Source organism: Caretta caretta, chromosome 2, assembly GCF_965140235.1.
Source record: "Caretta caretta isolate rCarCar2 chromosome 2, rCarCar1.hap1, whole genome shotgun sequence".
Taxonomy (NCBI): Eukaryota; Metazoa; Chordata; order Testudines; family Cheloniidae; genus Caretta; species Caretta caretta.
Window position 1 is genome coordinate 18377587 of NC_134207.1, and position 15820 is coordinate 18393406.

Below are 15820 nucleotides of genomic sequence, written 5' to 3' on the forward strand. Positions count from 1 at the left end.
TGGTTCATGGCGATACCAGTTGCAATATTTGACAATTCTTCCTCTTTTGTTTTTTTGCTAGTTTGGACTAATCACAAAAGGTGCTTTTCAGGGGAAGGCCAAAAGCATTACTCAATAATCCCTTTTAGACAATTATGACTTTAAACACACAATAGGGAAAATATTAATATACATAAAATATTACACTTTGCATTGTATAGATATTTCAAAGCTGCTTAACAAAAGGAATCTAAAAAGTAGCAGTTTGTCCCTTGTGAAGTGCATGCTGATCTGGGAAATAAAGCTCATTTAACTTTTAAAATAGCACACATTTGAAATCAGCCTGCAAGGCGTTTGCAGTGCTGCTAGGACTTGTGTGGGGGTTTTAAAGAGCAGACTCTTATTCCTTTTGGTGACGTAGAATGTAGAACAGCACACAGTTGTCTAAATATGCTTTTGTTTATTCAGTCTCTGAATGGTGAGTACTCTGTTTTAAAGTTTGCACTGTACTTCATTAAACTACAATAAGCTACATTCAGATTGCCTGGAGATCCTTACTTGAACCCAGGAGTGACTACAAAATTTAGGGTTAAGGCTGAAATTTGAGCCTCCCTTCACTCGCTAGATCCAGCTATTGTGACACATGAGTCTTTAGTCTACTTTAGAGCCCTGAGTGGGGTTGGCTGATCTCATATCAGACAGGTAAATGGAATAGCCTAAAAATCAGATTAAATCCATATTTTTATAAAATTTTTCAAAAAATACAACAGCTATACAACTAGGTATTTTTAAAAGCATGTTATTTACCTGCTAGGCCATGCCAGTTTCTTTTTTTTTAAAGTTTGCTACTGCATATGATTTTAAAAAATAAACTGACATGGCCTAGCAGGTAAATAACATGCTTTTAAAAATACCTAGTTGGATATGGATTTAGGATAATTTTAAAACAAATTCCAGACTATTCCTATTAAAAAAAAAACAAAAAAAACTACTTCATGAAAAGCTAGCAAAATTAAGGCATAAAAAACTTCAACTAATGTTTCAAAGGCCACCCTTCCCCCCTTCCAGGGTGTCAGAGCCCAGGCTCCAACTTGAACCCAGTTGACTACACTGCAATTTTATAGTCTCAAAGCCCAAGCCCCAGCTAAGCTGAGGGTCTTTTATTGCAGGGTAGACATACCCTAAGCCAGAGCGGGCAAACTTTTTGGCCTGAGGGCCACATCAGGTTTCTGAAATTGTATGGGGGGCTGGTTAGGGGAGGCTGTGCCTCCCCAAACAGCCAGGCGTGGCCTGGCCCCTGCCCCCATCTGACCCCCCCTCCCGCTTCTCGCCCCCTGACGGCCCCCCCAGGACCCCTGCCCTGTCCACCCCTCCCTGTCCCCTGACTGACCCCCACCGCCCCATCCAACCCCTCCTCTCATTCCTGACTGGCCCCCCCGACCCCTGCCCCATCCAACCACCCCTTCTCCCTGACTGCTCCCTGCTGCCCCATTCAACCCCCCGTTCCCTGCCTTCTGACCGCCCCGCCCCCTATCCACACCCCCGCCCCCTGACTACCACCCTGAACTCCCCTGCCCTCTATCCAACCCCTGCTGCTCCCTGCCCCCTTACCGCGCTGCCTGGAGCACTGGTGGCTGGTGGCGCTACAGCCGGGCTGCTCAGAGCACCAGGACAGGCAGCCGCGCCACCAGGCTGGAGCCAGCCACGCCACCATGCAGCACAGAGCACCGGGTCAGGCTGCAGCTCTGCAGCTGCGCTGCCCGGCAAGAGCTCGCAGCCCTGCTGCCCAGAGCATTGCGCTGGTGGCACAGTGAGCTGAGGCTGTCGGGGAGGGAGAACAACCGGGGAGGGGCCGGGGGCTCGCCTCCTGGGCCAGTAGCTCAGGGGTCAGCAGGAGGGTCCTGCGGGCCAGATGTGGCCAGTAGTTTGCCCACCTCTGCCCTAAGCTATCCAACTGCCCTGTTCTAGTTTAGAAACAGAAGCATGGCTTAATCTATATTGTAAACACCCAGGACTTAATTTTAAAATCAAACCTCTGAGTTATGGCAGATCTCTGTGTTCTGAAACTGGCATGCTTCAAATGCTTCAGGTTTTGCACATAAACAGACAAAACAGATTTATTTATTTATTTTTAAATTTATAACAGCAACAACAAAATTGCTCCCAAGCTGAAACTTTGTATGCCAAGTTCAAGTCTGGAGTGACTATTTTTAGGAGAGTTATAAATTCCTGGAAATAGAGTTTATATAAAGGAAATGCAGATATATCATTAAATGAAGTGGTTGGAGGGGCCTTTCTTATACTTTCTCGTATCTGTAGACTCATTTTATCATCAGTATAATGATATGCCGTTTAAGAAATTAAGCAAACAGCCAAGTGTGTTCATTCAACACTATAAGCCATCTCTTGGATTTCATCTGCTTGAACTCATTGGACCCGCAGATGTGAATGTTTGCAGGATTGGGGTCTTAATGGGATAAGTTCTTATAAAAACAGGTGTTTAGGACACATCTTCCTATGGGTTTGTGTACAGCCCAGAACAATGGGGCCCTGACCTTCATTAAACCACGAGACGCTGCTTTAATACAACTTCTGCTACTGTTGGGTCGGAATTGGTTAGAACTGTAATGAAGTTTGTGTCTTACATCTGCACCTCACTAACTTCATCTGGAAAATAGCCCTTTTAGTTGCCTGCGAGTCTTTTGTTTACCGAGACAAGCAGTGCTTAAATGCTTTGACCTGAGTGCTTCTCATTGTTACATAATTTTTAAAATAACATAATAAAATGACTGAATAATAAGACTTTACTCTTAGAGTATTTTTCATCTGTTGATCTCAAAGCACTTTAACTCAGGAATTAAATTTTATTACATCCCCATTTTACAGGTGAAGAAACTGATGTATGAGGTAGTGAATTAGAATCATAGAATATCAGGGTGGGAAGGGACCTCAGGAGGTCATCTAGTCCAACCCCCTGCTCAAAGCAGGGCCAATCCCCAATTTTTGCCCCAGATCCCAAATGGCCCCCTCAAAGATTGAACTCACAACCCTGGGTTTAGCAGGCCAATGCTCAAACCACTGAGCTATCCCTCTTCCCCCATTGCCCAAGGTGAAATAGCAGTTCAGTAACGGAACCAGGCTGCCTGACTCTTAGGGTATGGCTACGCTGCAGCTGGGAGCATGCTTCCCGACATGAATAGAGAGGCAATCACTGGCTTGCTTGAGCTATCACACTGAAAACAGCAGTGTAGCCAGAGGTAGCACAGCAAGTTGGGCTGGCCACCCGAGTTTGTACCCGGGGGTCTAGTGGGCTTAAACTTAGCTAACCTGCGGTGCTGTCCAGGCTACCTTGGTTACACTACTATTTTTAGCATTCTGGAAAGCACGCAACTAGCTGCCATGCAGAATGTAACCTTAGGGTGTCTGCGTTACAGCTGGGAGGTATAATTTCCAACTCGGGTAGATGTACATGCATTAGCTCTGCTTTTCCTATCATGCTCAAAATAGCAGTGTGGCACAGCAGCATGGGTGGCAGCTGAAGCTAGCTGCGAAAGGACCTTGGACAGGATGGTAGTCAGCTGGCTAGTCCAAGCCATTGCCTGTGCTTTCGCAGCCACACTGTTGTTTGTAGTATGCTAGCTCAAGTAGAGCTAGCATATGTCTACATGAGCTGGGATTACGCTTCCCAGCAGGCGTGTAGACACACTCTTAGCCCAATCCCTTATCCAGTGACCACACTGCCTCTCCATGTGGGCCTGAATTTGCAGGTTCTAGGCAGCCAAAACTCGCATTACCATCAGTGTTTGTTCAATTGCCCCAGCAGGACTGCGGGATCTGCTTAGATAGGGATGTAGCACAATCACTCCCTCTGTAACAGACAGAAAATACTGAAATGTTTGCAATATGGTTTGAAGAACTATTTCAGTTTTTTATTCTGGAGAAGCCTACTGCACTTGCTGCCCTGAAACCTGTTAATTTGTGCCACAGCTTTCTCTGTTTTTAGTCAGCACAGTTTCTCATATTGAAAACTCAGCCTGGCTACTTCTGCCCTTTTTCAAGACCTGTTGCTATCACTTTCTAATACAAAGAGGAAATGGACCAGATTCAGGGTTATACTATTTTCCCCTTTCATTATGCAAATGCAATTCACTGGCCTTGTTGATACACATGCTAACCAATATTTGCATTTCTCCCCGTCAACTCCCCAGCCCGAGCACATCTGTCCACACCATACAAAATGCCTGGGCAGTCACACCATGGTTCAGAACAAATTTGATTCAAGGAAGAGTAACCATTTTGCGGCTCCTTGCTGTGCTAGTCTTCGCCAATGCAGGGGGGTTGCAATTTATGGTGGTTGTAGGCATAACAGTCCCAATAGGGACAGTCCTTCTACTATTGTCCCACAGTGCACTTGTCACTGCTTAGGTGGTCTTTGCGGTTTACTATCTGCACTCCAGTCCAGACAAGGGTCAAGTTTGCCAGAAGACAAATACACCAAGGAGCTCAACTCATGGCTGTTTTCCCAGCAATCAACTTTAACAAGATTTTTTTCCCTTCATAAATAGGGCCCTTCAAGGGAATATACTCTGGGGTTTTATCTTCTATAGATTCTTTAAGGTAAGGGAAAGCCCTGTTTAATCTAAGCTCTTCCCCTCATCCCACAATTATCTTTCCTGTGAATTAGAGAGGGTTTCTTAAAGGGAGCATCTGCAATCAAAGAATACAATATTCAACACACCTACAGTAAGAACAAAGGAACATCTTCTGTGGCATCATCCTGGTACCACTTGGGGTTAGTTCCTGTTTGCTCTGTTTTTATTTTGGCAGGATACCGAGGATCCAAAGAATAGACCATTGCTGCTTGTTGTTACTATGAGTCTGGAATGCCATTATGCAATTGTCTGTATGACTCTTGATCTTTCATGACAACACCAAAAACAAAGGCACAACTAAATCAGCAAATTAGTCAGCTTAATCTCATGTAACTTAATGCTCTACTTAGTTTTCAGGGTTTTTGCTTTCAACTGCTTTCTGACACAGCTATTTGAGGGCATCCACCATTAGCATAAGCCCCTATCACAGGATATTAAAGATAAAGTGGACAACATGCAAAATATGTAATCAGTTGTTTTTATTTGATCTTTTTCATAAACACATAGTATTAAAATGACAGAACTTAATGTTACTAAAATGTCATCTATAATGGGAAAACAATGAATCCTTTTTTCCTATCCTATTAATATTGAAAGACTGTAAAAAGGGCCTTTTTGTTTACCTTGCTATTACTGAAAATATGCTCTGAAACTGAAATAGTAATTTCCAAGATAGTTGCCTATGTTTCCTTATCTAATTTTAAACACCAAGTAAAGAAAAATACTTGAAGTTGTCAGTTTGAAAATTGAAATCAGCTGATGCCAGTATCGAAAACAGCCAGACAGGAGTAACAAAAAACATTGAGGCAGCTTATGTATTCCACAAGCCAGGCTGCTGGATGCTGTAACTCGAAAACACATCGTGTCAATCAGAATTTTGATCAGATTTTGTTTTTTGTATATAAACAGTTTATGTGAGGTAGAGCGACAGCTGCTTTCTTTGACTGTAAAGGTACCCTATTATTATGTGCCAAAAATAACAATTTCAAAGGTTTGTTTGTAAATGTCTTATCCCCTAATCTCCTTAGTGAAGGCAGTTTACAATTTATCATATAGGTTTCCTTATAGCAAATTAGCACCAATGTCAATATGTGGTGTAGGCTTCAACATTTAAAATAGATGTAGCCTTTCACTGCGAGTACATGGTGCATTTCATGTGAGATTAAAAGTATAAACATGCTGTATTTAAAATACATTTTTCTTACCTTTCACACAAGGTTGAGTCAGCTGCTTGAACATGCTGGTGCTAGGACACTGTTTCTGAAGGTGAAATTGCTCCTGAACTGAACAAAACATTTCAAGCTCAAGCACAAAGTAGATGATATTATATATCCTTATGTAAATAATAAATAACAAGAACATTCAAGCTATGTGCGACCTATTTACAAAAATATGTACTGAATCTTGGTACAGCTGATACCATACTTGCAAATAACAAGCCAAATTCATCCTTGCTTTAATTTTATGTATTTATTTAACTGTTCTTATCTGCAGCCTCAACGTTCAACCAAAATTATAACAGTTGCAATTTTAGACATATTACCGGATATTCTAATGCACATAGATATACATGTGTATTTCCTCGTAAAGGTAGTGGAAGTTCTTTGCATGTTATTATGAGACTTAACCTATACGTATATAACCGTAATACTTTATGTATATAAAGTTTTTCTTCCTGAGAGATACCAAAGAATCCACTATGAAAATGCAACCACCTCTGGGGTGAAATGGTGTAGCTGTTTTAAGCATAGAGCAACGCTATACAATAGATTAGAACAAGAAGAGAAGAATAATATTGAATACTTTTGATTGAAACTGAAGAATATAATTATGCAAATTGGAAATTTGTTTTATAATCTGGGCATCCCTCTCTCTAAAACCATTATATGCAGGCTGTGTCTGAATGTTGCAATTTCTTCCTGTATAACATCTCCAAGATCCAGCCTTTCCATTCCATCCACACACCTAAAACACTTTTATCCACATCCTCCTCTTCTTGCACTTTGACTATTGAAACCTCCTCCTCTCTGGCCTTCATACCCTACTTATATCCATTCAAAACACTGCTGTAAAGATCACCTTCCTGGCTCATTCAATCTCATCATCTCCCTCCTTGCATTCCTCCTGTCTCCGTTTTTTTCCACTTCATCATGAACCAACTGTCTTTCACTTTAAGGCCCTTTTGGTCTACTCCAGCCCTACCCATCATCTCTTACATGCTACAGAGATTTAAACTCCCACTGCACCAACAGTACCCTCCTTGATTGCCCATTTGTCAAAATTTTGGATAAACAGTGTTGTGCTTTTTCTGATGCCTCTACATTAGACACGGTAAGAACTTGCTGTAAATATCTGTAACACACTCTATGTTATCCTCCTTTTAGTTTCTCCTAAAAACCAACCTATGTCATGATGTTTCCAAAATGCTTCACAATAGTGAGGCAAGTGGTATGCTGTGACTGCTGTTTATTACACTGGTCATAACTGCCTCACAGTAATTTTGTCTTCACACTGTCTGTTGTCTTTAAATGGGGATCTTTGGGACAGGGACCATCTCTTTGTTCTATTCTTTGTTCTGTGTCTAGCACAATGGGGCGCTGGCCTCCAAGAACTATGGTGATACAAATTATTTATAATAATAGCATCAGTGATATACATCTACCATTTACACAGGCATCTTGATTGTAAGACCAGATCAAAGATACTGTAGTTGATTTACTTTTTCTTCCCTGTCTTATTAAGAACAGCCTATTGAGAGAGTTCATTAATTAAACATGGACTCAGAAAGCACCCAAGCAGAGGAATTACAGCATTTTGAAACGAGCTCCAATCTTTTTTTGATAAATGCTGTTGTCTTCTGTACCCACCAGGGACTTTCCACGAGGGCAGTTGTGACAAGCCTCTCAATGCTGATATTCAGAATTGAAAGCCTTAGGCTACAAAGAAAATGTCAAAAAAGGCTAGAAACAGCAGACAGCTACGATCTATGTGCTACTTGTAATCCATCTGTGAGCAAGTCCCAGGGCTCTCTAAAAGGGACAACAGCTGGTCACCTTCAAAGAGAACATGGTTACAAAATAGCTCCATGATTTTTGTTTTATTACAATCCCATTATTGTTAGTCCATTGTTTTGTGTGTGTGTTTTTGTTTTAGAATGGTCTTGGCCTCATCCTGCAAAGTACTGAGCAGTACCTGTGAATTCAGTGGGAGCTGAGAGAGAACATTGTATCTTTCTGGATAGGTCCCTTTTCTAGGGAAAATTTGAACCCTACTTTTCTTATGGCTCTTAATTCTCTGTCTCACTCTCTTTAAAATCCACCCCTGCCCCTGAAACATATAACCAGAGCCTAATCATCCTGTCAGCTGCATGAATGCAACACTCAGCTGACTGGATGATCTGGCGCAGGGACTCTGACTCTATGGCTTCAGTGGTTGCAGGTTTTCAGAAGCTTATATCATCACTTCAGTTTCCAATGCTTGTCCTCTCCCAACAAGTCTGTGCTATTCAACTGCCTGACCCTGCCAGCTTACTAGTGAAAAGTACATGAGAGTGAGTGCTCCTCCTCGATGTAGGGCTCAGTCTTACAGCCCTTACATCTATGTGGAGGAAAGCCAGGCCATGTGAATAAATACACATGGAGGGCTGCTGCTAAGGCACCATGATCAAAGAAAGAAACTTGTTCAGTCAGGACTGTTTCAGCACTGCTCATATTTTTCTGGCAGGGAAGGGATGCAAACCATACTGAGAACATGTATTTATGGGTAGGCACAAATCAGATACTTCTGGTTTTAATATTTATCCAAAAATTGCAGTATTATATTGATTTTTTTTTAAATGTAGGAACACTTTTAGGATTACATGCGAATCCACTTTAAAACCTACTTGTGATTTACAGCCGCGTGGTTACTTATATGGAGTATTATGTGAAGAAACTTTTGAATGGGCACATACAACTAACTACACAATGTTCATTTTAGGGAAGTTTTTAAGAATACATGTGTTTACTTCATTCTCAATGTTCCGCTCGTATTGTGGCAGGTCATCGGAAGAGCGGGGCTCCACGCAGCATAATATACAAATCTGATTGAAACAGCAGATGCGGTTGGTGATTATTCAGGCCTCGTAAGCCTAAGCTTTTTTTTTTAAAAAAGGCATATACAGAAATAAAAATTTAAGAGAAATTTTAAAAAGCACCTGTTCTTTTCATTAGGTTAATTCCTAAAGTTACATGGGAAAACAATGCAGAAAATGTATTTTCCCTTATTTAGAAATATTACTGTATTTAAAAATAGCACCTCTGAAAGTTTTATGGGTTATATAACTTTAGACATGAAGTTGCTAAGTGTATCCCAGAAATGTATGGTTTTGGAAAATGTCAGGCTACTCCTTCTGCTGTTTTAATTTATCCAGATGGGAATAATGGTGATCTATGCAATACAATAGTCTTTTCAGTATTAAAAATACAGGTATAGCTCTTTTTGAAAGTAGCATAATTTTCAAGGATTCACATATATAATTAACTTTATTTAAAAATGTATTGTTTATATTTTGTGATCATATAAACAGGTGCCCCATATGTCTTACTATCAATGAAAAGTGGAGGCTGTGGGGGAGAAAATCAATATAATCAGCTTGCCTGGACTATTTCATCAGGAACATAATCTTATTGAGATATGAAATATCTTAATTTGCCCCTTCCCCCCATTATAAAATGCTTGCAGCACAAGGATTTATGAGTGCTAAAAACAGCAAAAGCATTTTAATTTGATGGCTGTGATGGGCATTTAAAAAAAATATATATTTACAGTCTTGCCCTTGAGATTTATCTTCAGCTGATTAGATAGCTTGGGAATCATCCAGGAACTAGACTAGCAATTCATTGATCTGTGCCTTGCTGGGTGACAATCCTATTAACTGATGCCAAGATGTTGCTGGAATTTAAACTTGTTCTTATGTTTGGTCAGACTATTAACATGAGATGACATTCCTTACGAAAGCATCTTATGGGGCTGTTTAAGTAATACAGAATAACTGTGCAATTCTGTCAGGAGGGGACTAGACTATATGGATGGGTAGAGCTAGCATGGGTCAGACTGGTGAAGGAAGACCATCTGTCGTGTCAGAGAAAATGAGAAATCTGTGGGCAAACCCTGCTCAAATCTGTCCTACAGCTGTTTTTTTTTTTAAGTGTATCACTTATATTACAGGCGCTCCTTCCTGAGCTCTTGCCCGCTTCCTTATGTTTGTGCTTTGGCTGCAAACAAAAAGACAAACAATAGCTCCCCCCCATCCGCTGCGCAGACATGCTCTCCCACGTCTATTTCCAGCCGCACAGGACAAAGCCGCTGGCTCCCACTGCTCAGCCAGGAGAGCCGGCACCGAGCCCGCCCCAGTGCCCGGAGGGCAGCGCGTGTAGAGGGGAGGCCGCCTGCACGAGCGCGCGCGCGAGGCTCCAACCTGGCCCGCAGCGCGTCCTCTTGGTCTCGCGCGGGGCTGCTCCGGGGTGGCGCGCGCACCCCGCCGTGGCCGCGCGCGCGCGCGCGCGTGTCGGCCGAGTTCGGCGCAGGCGCAGAGCACTTCCTTGTTTGCCCACGTAACGGCTGCGGGAGGGCGGGCTGCTGAGCCGAGTGTCACTCACGCAGTGGCTGTCAGAGGCGGCTGGAGCCCGAGTAACTCTCCGGAGCCACCAACGCCGCCGCCCCCCCCGCCACTTCTCCGCCGCCCCCTCTACGCTCCCCTCCCCCCCCCCGGCCGGGGGCGCAGCCGGAGCCCGCACAAGTTAGTGCTCAACTTCCCAGCCCCCTCCCCGGGACAGCGGCGAGCGAGGGGTCCCCGGGCGAGGCGCCTCCTCAGCCCCCGAGCCCGAGCGGGAGAGCTGGCCACAGCACCCCCTGCCGGCGCGGGCGGGCGGGCGCTGAGGCGGCCGGAGGGAGACCCCCGTCCGCAGGGAGCCGGGCAGAGGAGCTCCTGCCTCTGCGGCTCTGCTGGTGGATGCTCCGTGTCTCGCTGTGTTGTATTTAACCCCCTCTTTTCCCTCTCTTCCCCCGCCCCGCTTCTGTTTCCTCGTCTTCTCCGGGCAGGATCATGCCGGACCAGATCACCGTGCCCGAGTTCATCGCGGAGACCACGGAGGATTACAACTCTCCGACCACCTCCAGCTTCACGACCCGGCTGCAGAACTGCAGGAACACGGTCACGCTGCTGGAGGAGGTAAAGAATCCCCGCCTCGCCCCGCAGAAACTGTAGCGGGACAGGGGGGAGTGGCACCCCCAGGCCAAGGGGCTAGAGGCGGTGGCATGTAATATACTCTCCTTTCAGTCATTCTTTTAATGGTGGTAGCCTGCCGCCAGGTTTCATCCTTCACATGCACGCAACGCGCCTTTTAAACCTCTGAGGGCTGAAGCCTGTATGTGTCAAACAGTCAAGGCTGCGTGAACTTCTTCAACAACAACACGCAGATTTTGCCTTTCTGTGGTGGCGGCGGCAGTAGAAGAATTGTCTGAGGTTGGAGGAATGGAGGCTGTATGCTCTTGGGCAGCATAGTGGTAGATCCATTCTGCTTGGCAGGGACCAGCAAAGAATGTGATGGCCGGGGGAAAACTGCAGAGGAAATCTGCTTCAGAAGTGAGGCAGGGTGAAGAGATGAATGTAGAGTGAGGAGATAAATTGGAAAGAAACTGGGGGTCAAGGGAAAGCAAAATGATGCAATAGAACTGTCAATTTGGTTTCATCCCATTCAGCCTAGCAGCCGGAAGTTATACATATGTTATTGGTACTTAAACCTACTCCCCTATTTGAGCAACTTGGAAGGGTACTCAGGGAACTGGATGTATTGTGTAGTTGCAGAGATGGCGTTGTTGCATCTTGTGATCTGCATCTGTCACTTGTGACATCATGATTTTCAGTATGTTTTTATAATGAATGGGACAAGTGTAGTAGATATTTTAGGGACAAGACTGACAAAAAAAAACAATGTAAAACCTTCTTTTCCCTATATTAGGTCAAAGTTGATAGCATATTGCCATATAAACGAAGTGAAACGTTTATTATCTTAGTTTGAAAGTTCACAGCTCTCAGTTCCCTATGATGATTTTCTTAACATTACAACTGACGTGTTTCAAGAGCTACATACAGACTAGAAGATAGATTGTGTTGATTCTCTCTATATTACAAAATTTTGCTGAGTGCTACTAGGAGACAAAATGTCTTGTGTGGCATGCAAAGGAATAGTATTAATCATGACATTCTTTTGGTAGTCTTGTGGATACAAAATGTAATTCTGTAAGATTACAATTAGTTAACGTTCCCTATGTTCAAAACTATAGTGGAACTATTCTTTTCTACAATAACTTTTAGGTAATAGAGTGGTAATAGAATTACTGGATGAATACAATTGCGTTAACATCCCTTTTATTTTTAAATCTGTGGCAGTGATCAGCCTTTAATATAACTTATTTCTCACTTGAAGATTAATCATTTCGTAAGACGGTATGTCTTATACTTGTACACTTGTACAATTGTCAGAAATCTAGTTTGTTCTGCACTTGACAATATTGCACCCTTCTGTTTTCAACAGTCTGAAATAGGGACAGTCATTATTATATACGTTTGGTAGTAGAGATGATGGTTCTTGAAAGCTACGTCTCCAAAGGCAGTGATAAGAGTTAAAGTAAAATTTCATAGAACTGCTCAAATCCAACATTGATATTCTCTTTCACTGACAACTTTTAGGGTAAGTATAGATGTACTTCAAATACAATATAACATTTATGTAATATACTGACAGTCTCAGTTGTGACTTTCCAGTTAAAAACAAAATAGGTAGGAGACCCTATTCAGCAGTCAGAATAGATAAGTTTAATGTGCCCTATGTTGCACCATTATGTAGTGATAGTACAAATCTTGGACCTTTGGAATATATAATATCTGTTTTTGTGAAATACATTACTTTGTACATTGCCTTTTTCATAAGAGGATCAGTAATGAGCATTGTTTATATTTGCATTGATAGTTTGGGGATTTTTTTGTGAAACTATATATATTCTGCATGCTTTATTTAATAGATCAGCACTTTAGGTTAAATTGGGTTACTTTTGAAGTTACAGTAACTTTTAGGAAAGTCTTTATTGAGGGGGCAGAGGGAGGAGAAGGCAAACCAGTAAACCGTTCTGTTGGGTACTTAAAAGATGTTTAACTTGATTCTTAAGTCACAGAAGTTCGGGCATGGGGGTGGCTTGCAAAGAAAGTGAAAAGTTTAGATGGGTGGATTGCCCCATATAAAGACTTTGTAGGGAAACTGCATTCTCACTTTTTTTTTTAAAAGTGATAGTTTGTTTAAAAACTTGGTTTATCCACAGTAGGAGAATTAAACCTTTCGACATGACCCGCTTTGTGTAGTGCCCTCCCAAAATTAATGTAATGCCTACCTTCTTTCTAATCAACAATTGCAACAGTATTCTGTCTCATTAAGACTGTGACAAAACTGCTCTGATTTTATTTTTTCCATATTCACAATCAGTGCCAATAAGACATCATTGAAATGTGAATTCCTCATTTCCATGTCATAACTGATGGCCTGTATACTTAAGTGGGAGAAAGGGTAATGGAATTTATTGGCTAGCTTAACTAGGGTTTCCTCATGTACTTTTTCCCACCATGCAAGAAGCCAGAGTGTAGCTTATTTAACTGCCTCAGTACACTGATATGTATTCATTTGTGACTCCTTTCATATCATGTTAACTGGATTCCAGAAGCTAGTGGAGATTCGAGATTTGGTGAATCTTGCCCATATGCTCAGGGTTTAGCTGATCACCATATTTGGGGTTGCGAAGGAATTTTCCTCCAGGGCAGATTGGAAGAGGCCCTGGAGGTTGTTCGCCTTCCTCTGTAGCATGGGGCACGGGTCACTTGCTGGAGGATTCTCTGCTCCTTAAAGTCTTTAAACCACAATTTGAGGACTTCAAAAGCGCAGACATAGGTGAGAGGTTTTTCGCAGGAGTGGGTGGGTGAGATTCTGTGGTCTGCGTTGTGCAGGAGGTCAGACTAGATGATCATAATGGTCCCTTCTGACCTTAATATCTATGAATCTCTGAATCTATGATTTGATAGGATGGCAATATTAAGCCTGGGATCACGTGAAAAATTAGAGAAGAAATTGTTATCAAATGACACCAGTATATATATATATGCCATAATTTGGTACGTTTTTAGCAGACGGCGAACATCACAAGAGAACATCAGAAGACTAAGAAGGACTCTGTGAAGTACTCTTGTGTATTTCAGTTTTCTCTGTAAATCATATTTAAGTAAAACTAAATGTAACGTGAGATTCTGTCAGTGAGAAAACAGCAATTACACACTTGTACAGAGCATGGAACCCTTGTAGTCAGTAAAGTTGAGCACGTATTAGTTCAAAATCTTAAATTCACTTTGAGACTGTTTGCATTTTGCAATATTCTAGTAAATGAACTTACTGGCAGGAATGTCTGTTTTAAGGTACAGTCTGTTTTAAGAGAATGTTACAGAATATTAATGGAAAGCAGATTTTAAATTTCACAAGTGTTTCCACACAAAAACCTGATCTTGTGAGTTCTTCTCATCTCGTCAGGAAACTAAAATAGACTATGTGAGCTCTGTAAAATCAAAACTGCTTGAATCTTAAATACTAGTAAAAAAGTATTTTATCAGATAACACATGCAAAGAGAATTGCAGGACTCATTATATAAACTAGTTGTTTAATTTAAAGTATCTGAGATTATCTAAAGTAATTATTTCATCAATAAATTGGGATTATGTGGTAATTCCTACTAAAGGTAAAATAATGGGTGTTACCGATATTTACATGTTTGTATTGATAGGAGAATGAAGGATTTAAGAGAAAATTAAATTTGGTGGTGGTTGTTTTTGTTCAACAAAACTTGGAATTTTTTGGTATTTTCCTACAAAGATTTTTCTTGACATAATGTTAAAGTCACAGAAATATCCTTGCCAGAGCTATCATTATAACGTTATTTTTCTGTGGGAGTATTGCACAGTAGTTTATATATCAATTATATACAAAGTTGATGGGTCATTAGAACATTGGGTGTATGTAGTCATACCACAAGACAATATACAAGTTATTGAAGGCATGGGATAGGATAGTGTGTGGGCACTAGTTGTGAGTATAGATCTGATCTGTTCAGGTGTAGTCTCTCAGTTTTGTTCTTGGCAAGCATGCTTTTAAATCAAATAGCCTGATGAACCAAATTACTGAAACAGTTAATTTTCTATCATTAAAAGTAATATGTGTGAATTCAGTGTTTGTGAAAAGTGCCAGCTTATTTGAATCTTGGGGAATGAAAACAGCTATTCAGAGCACAAGTTTCAAATGTGCAGTAGCAATGCAAGGCTCTCTCCACTACCTTCCCAATGTGCCTCAATCCTAAACTGGAGGAAGACGTCTGCAGTGAAAGGGTAACTTTTGGTCATCATGATCACACGGTGTTTAGTCTCTCTTTTAAGGCTGACAGCTGGTGCACTATATGTGTTTTTGGTGGGGTTTGTCAGATGGTCACTTGTATATTAAAACTAGACCACGACTCCAAACTCACTCTATATGGGCTGATAAACAGCCATCAGATTATGATTTTCTGTCTCTACTGACCTGGTCTGGATTTGAGCTTATGACATAGCCTTCACCACTAACAATTGCTTCCAATGACTACTTTCCTGTAAATTTGTGTAGCACTCTTGCAATTTGAGTTAAATATCACTTTTCACTGAATAGTAGTAAAGAGAAGTTTAAAACTGTGAGCACTTTCTCAGGTCTGCAGGATTTTTCAGTAGTAGTAATCTCATAAAGCCATATTTGTAGGTAAATTTAGGAACTGCTTAGATGGGATGAAAGGTGATGTTGGGTAACTACAAAACATGAGTGCCAAAATAATTTTCTGTTTCACATGTTTTGCAGTCTGTTCTGGTCTCTGGTAGAATTTTGTTGTAATATACCATAAAAGCACTATGAACATTTCATATCTCTATATAAAAATGTTAATACACTAATACAGTGGTTCTCAAAGCTAGTCTGCCGCTTGATCAGGGAAAGCCCCTGGCGGGCCGGACCGGTTTGTTTACCTGCCGCGTCCACAGGTTCCACCGATCGCGGCTCCCATTGGCTGCAGTTCGCCGCTCCAGGCCGAGGGGGGC

At 41.8% G+C, this 15820-nt stretch overlaps 1 protein-coding gene and 1 long non-coding RNA gene across 8 annotated transcripts in view; one reads left to right on the forward strand and one right to left on the reverse strand.

Annotated features, from left to right (window-relative positions):
* LOC142070942 (uncharacterized) overlaps positions 1 to 10163 on the reverse strand; it is a 65426-nt gene extending 55263 nt beyond the window's left edge. For both annotated transcript variants that reach the window (XR_012666874.1, XR_012666873.1), the window contains exons 1-2: positions 10090 to 10163; positions 5837 to 5914 (exon numbers count right to left, since the gene is read on the reverse strand). This is a non-coding gene — a long non-coding RNA (uncharacterized LOC142070942). The remainder of the gene's footprint in view (positions 1 to 5836; positions 5915 to 10089) is intronic.
* Positions 1 to 15820, forward strand: part of ASAP1 (ArfGAP with SH3 domain, ankyrin repeat and PH domain 1) — a 362608-nt gene that overhangs the window by 86787 nt on the left and 260001 nt on the right. For 5 of the 6 annotated variants that reach the window (XM_048841653.2, XM_048841649.2, XM_048841648.2 and 2 more), the window contains one exon: positions 10713 to 10842. In XM_048841653.2, the coding sequence (XP_048697610.1) occupies positions 10713 to 10842 (130 nt within the window). Of the gene's footprint in view, positions 1 to 10308; positions 10411 to 10712; positions 10843 to 15820 lie in introns of those variants that run through there. The other variant, XM_048841652.2, reaches the window with a different exon arrangement.